A 4,702-nucleotide genomic window follows, 5' to 3' on the forward strand; every position below is an offset into this window, starting at 1 on the left:
AAAAGCTACCCCTAGACGTCACGAAGCTTCCCACAAAATTTCAGCACGATCAGGCACCACACGAGACCACGATCTCAGTTACAATCTCCGATGGTCCCAACTCGCGTCTTAGAAAACGTGTCTCACGAAACTGCCAATAACTCATCGAGTTTAAATCCAAATCTACTTCTGTAAAACGACGAATGACGATGAAAGACTTGGGAATAAACCTACTAAATTTCATTACCTTTGAGAATGATTTGATATGCCGAAACTGTTTCCTCCCAAACCCTAATGATTCTAATCTTTCTCCTTTAATCTCCTTCACACCACAATAGACTCTCTCCTCTCTCTCTATCTCTGAAAACGGCGACAAGACACCCTAAAACCCTTAATTTGTCGCTTCTCCACTTATAACACGATTTAGGGATTTTCCTTGAACCAAACCGAACCAAACAGCAATTAAAACGAACCGGACCAAACCAGAAAACATGGTGTCGATCGATACACCAAGGGTGTCGATCGACACCCACACCAAAACCTTAAAAATTGGTTCGCGGATGTTACATTTAACATCCAACCCGCTTGGATAAAGTTAACTTGGTTATTCAATCCACTGCCTATATATATTTGAGTATATGAAGCTTGATCTCTTCCGATGTTTAAGTTATGTAAACTAATCCAACCTTCTACACCACGATATGGACCATCACGTGATCTTACTCCAGCAATATACCAAAAGTCGATTACAATAACATTTATATTAATATCTGAAATAAGCATGTAAAGTGTTATTAGATCTAAGGAATTAAGAGAAAATTATGCTTACATGTGTTCCAGGACTATCACCTGTAAGTGCATGGAAATATTTCTCGGTGTAAAGTTTTGTGTTGTTAATGTATTCTTTTGAATTTCTCAATATAGGAACAGTATTATCTGGACATCCCATTTTTCTCTTATATGTTTTATTGTTGCCAGTTTGATTCTTCAATTCAGGTTTTGAAACTGATGGTTTCAACTTTTCAAAAAAAATAAATAATATATTCAAATTCAATATCATTTATATCATAATAAATGTGCATATGAGATGCATTATGAAACGTTTATGCACCTGAATTGTATGATCTTTGAGCAAAGGATGATCAAGTCCTGGCTGCTTATAAATGTCAATGCAATCATATGTTACATTTTCACTTATCTGCAAATAACAAATAATGATTAAGATTATAAATGAAGTTAATCTGACTCCATAAAACATATTAGACTATAAAATATGATGATTTTAAACTAATTAAGTATATCAGAAAAATAATTTGGTTATATTTTAAAGCTAACCTTGAAGATTTTGAGAGGCATAACATTTTGATCTGCATGAATTGTTGCTGAAAACAATAGATGTAAGAAAACCATTAAAAGAGGCATCCTAACTCTTGTAGACATTTTATGAGTTCTTAATTCTGGAAACACTAAATTTATTATAAATTGTACACTGATGTAAAGAAAAGAAAAGGAAACGCATTAAGCACACTGAAATGTTTGACTGACAAATGAAATATAATGTTTGACTGAAATATTATGGAAAGGTTGTGACAGAAAGTTAAAGAGAACTCAAATATTATATATAAACAAAACTGGCAAAAAGTAGAAGATCATTAAATGGGAGATGGTAGAACTTTGACCATAAACAAAATAAGGCATATGTGCTCTCAACTATTTTTTATTTGCTAGTTTAATAGTTAAAACTAAGATTTTTTAGTTGGAATACTTCATTTTTAGAGACATTTTTAGGTCAAAACAAGAAAAGTATCCCATCATTAAATATGAATAATAATTAAGGAAGAAAGTTATAAAGTACCTTGGGATAAATTTCTTGACCCTCTGCTTTAGTCTAAAAGATAAACTAACACATTCTTAAAGCCTTCAAGGTATGAATCTCCAACAATATCGACAATTGGTTTTGATCATCAACAATTACGCTCCTTTCATTATGTCAATTGATTTTTATTTAATTTGAATATTTTATTTTTATATAGATCACACCATGAATTAGATATGGAAGGCTCGTTTGTGTTAATGTAAAAATCAAAAAATTAATGAATCAAAAACGTTTAGTTTCTTATACAAAAGTTTTGTCTTTTGTGTCTTGTTTATTATTTCCTTTTTGCATATTCCGTTGAATTCATATCTTCATGCAATCGACAAAGTATTGCATGGATTCCATAATCTAGAAATCAAGTGAGATTTCCCTTTCACACGAGTGAATATCTTTTTGAAAGTGGTTCTTAGATCAAAATATGTGTGGCGTCGCGTCATTCGTTTTAAACAAATTCAATTATGTGGATATCGGATCCAATCCTTGAATATAAATCTATGAATGAGATGAAAAGTAATCTAATAGTCAGAATTATAAAGCGAATACGTGTTTAGATAGTAAAAATATGGTAGCAAGAATGTATAAAATAGCGTATAAGATGGATCAAGCGGTCAAGAAGTATGAAATCGGTATCCCTATCCTTCATGTTCTCAAGGACCCTATATTTATATACAAACAGATATTTAATGCGGTTAGGAGTGTCAAAATGGATCCAAATTTATGGATCAACTCAAACCAAACCAATCCAAAAATTTATTGAATTGATAATTTGATTTTAATGACTTAATGGGTCAAAATTGTTTATGGGTTTAATGGATTGGGTTAAAATGGTTGATGGGTTGACTAAAACCAAACCAAACATAGTTGAATTGATTTGGAATACCAAATTAAACCAATTTTGCTTTCAATTTAATGTTTAAACCAAATTGAACAAACCCAAAAGAACAAAACCAAGCCCTCTCTCCCACTTCCCGACTTAAACTTCTTCTTCTTCTACTTCGACCGACTCAAAGCTTCTCACTGGCCCCTTCTTCTTCGATCTCCCTCAAATTTTTGAATACATGGGTATGAATAACGTTCCCAGATCGATTTATGGTGTGGGTTTCCCAAATTTTTTGCTTATGTCTTTTAGGGTTCTTCTATTGGGTTTGTTAGATCGCTTGTTGTATTCATCTGTGGTATTGGTAATTTTGATGGAACTTTGAAATCGATTGAAGTCAATTGTAATAACGTTGCTAGATCGATTTAAGTTGTGGGTTTCCCTTATTTTTTCTCTATTCTAGCTTAGTTTTTTCATAGATGATCATTTGTGTGTTCTATGTGTTTAATTTTGGATCACATGTTCACATGTTCATCGACTAGTACCTTGGCTTCAATAGTTGTATATTGGCTAATGCAATTGAATAAATACTCGGTTTGGCTGTTGATTAACAAGACTATTTTCATTTTTATGCACCTGGAACTGTTGATTAAATTGAAATGATCATATTTATGCATCTGAGGTTTATCTATATGAATTGAGTGTGGCTTTGAGTGAATGTTAGTTGTGTCAGAAACATCTCATGGGTTTTGTGTTGTTTTTTGCAGAACAAGTGATGAATGAATCGAATGATGAAGAAAAACCTCCTAGTGGCGTTGATGGAAAATCATCATCAAGAGCATCACAATCTAGAATACTAGTAAGTTCTTCTCATCATCCAAAAAGACATAAGAAGTCATTAATGTGGAAATACTTTGTAACAAAAAAAACTGATGATGGTAAAGAAAGGGCATATTGTAAGAAATATCCAAAAAATTATTTGCGGAAGCCTACTAGTGGAACATCTAATTTGAAACGATGAATGCTTACTAGATGTGGATGTACAAAGAATGAGGGTGAAGTTTCATGATAAATTTGCTAGTGGAACATCTAATTTGAAATGATGAATGCTTACTAGATGTAGATGTAGAAAGAATGAGGGTGAAGTTTGATGATAAATTTGCTAGGTAGAAGATTAGTAGGGTGATTATACGCCATAATATTCCTTTTCTTGTGGTTGAATAAGAGGAGCTTATGGATTATCATAGTTTTTAAAACCCGGATTATAAGTGTTATAATAGAAACACGAGCTGCTGTGATCAAAACTTGGGAAAAGGAAAAACCGAGATTAAGGCTTGAGCTGGGAGATGGATATTGGGCTATTGTTTGACTTCTGATTGTTGGGCTATTGTTTATGGAGATGGATATATAGTTGTAACTGCTCATTATGTTGATGCAAAATAGACATAATTTTGCTATTAACTAGATGCAAAATATTGATGCTTTAGCTTGTAAGACTCATGAATGTTTAAAAGAGTGGAGGATAGAGAAAAGGTGTTTAGTTTGACTTTGGATAATGCTACAGCTAATGGAACATTGTAAGACGTTAAAGGATACAATTAATTTAGATAATGATTTGCTGTGTAAAGGAGAGTTTTTCCATGTGAGATGATATGCACACATCCTAAATCCTATTGTACAAGATGGTTTATTTGTTATTAGTAGTGCATTGACTAAGATTAGAGAAACTATAAAGTATCTAAAATGCTCAAAGTCTAGATGTATTGCATTTGGAGAATGCGTAGAGGGTGATGGTGAAGTTCTTTTGTCTTTGGATGTTCAGCATAGATGAAATTCAACTTACTTAGTGCTAGAGAAGATTTTAAAGTAACATTCTGCTTTAAATATGTTTAAAATGGTTGACAAAAACTAAAAACATTGTCCCTCTACTCAAGATTGGAAGAGAGCAAAGTTGATTCATGAGATTTTGATGCCATTCTATAGTATTACTACTTTGTTACCTCGAAAAAGTTATTCTACATCTAACTTGT

The 4,702-nt window shown here is 32.5% G+C and overlaps 1 protein-coding gene across 3 annotated transcripts in view; it reads right to left on the reverse strand.

Moving 5' to 3' along the window:
* Nucleotides 1-1,423, reverse strand: part of LOC104787514 — a 15,400-nt gene extending 13,977 nt beyond the window's left edge. The window contains exons 1-4 of one of the 3 annotated variants that reach the window (XM_010513117.1): nucleotides 1,315-1,423; nucleotides 1,091-1,177; nucleotides 808-997; nucleotides 547-710 (exon numbers count right to left, since the gene is read on the reverse strand). In XM_010513117.1, the coding sequence (XP_010511419.1) occupies nucleotides 547-710; nucleotides 808-997; nucleotides 1,091-1,177; nucleotides 1,315-1,419 (546 nt within the window). In that variant the 5' untranslated portion in view covers nucleotides 1,420-1,423. Of the gene's footprint in view, nucleotides 1-370; nucleotides 415-546; nucleotides 750-807; nucleotides 998-1,080; nucleotides 1,180-1,314 lie in introns of those variants that run through there. The other 2 variants (XM_010513118.1, XR_002038175.1) reach the window with 2 other exon arrangements.

The sequence above is a fragment of the Camelina sativa genome, chromosome 5 (assembly GCF_000633955.1).
Source record: "Camelina sativa cultivar DH55 chromosome 5, Cs, whole genome shotgun sequence".
In the NCBI taxonomy this organism is placed as follows: Eukaryota; Viridiplantae; Streptophyta; class Magnoliopsida; order Brassicales; family Brassicaceae; genus Camelina; species Camelina sativa.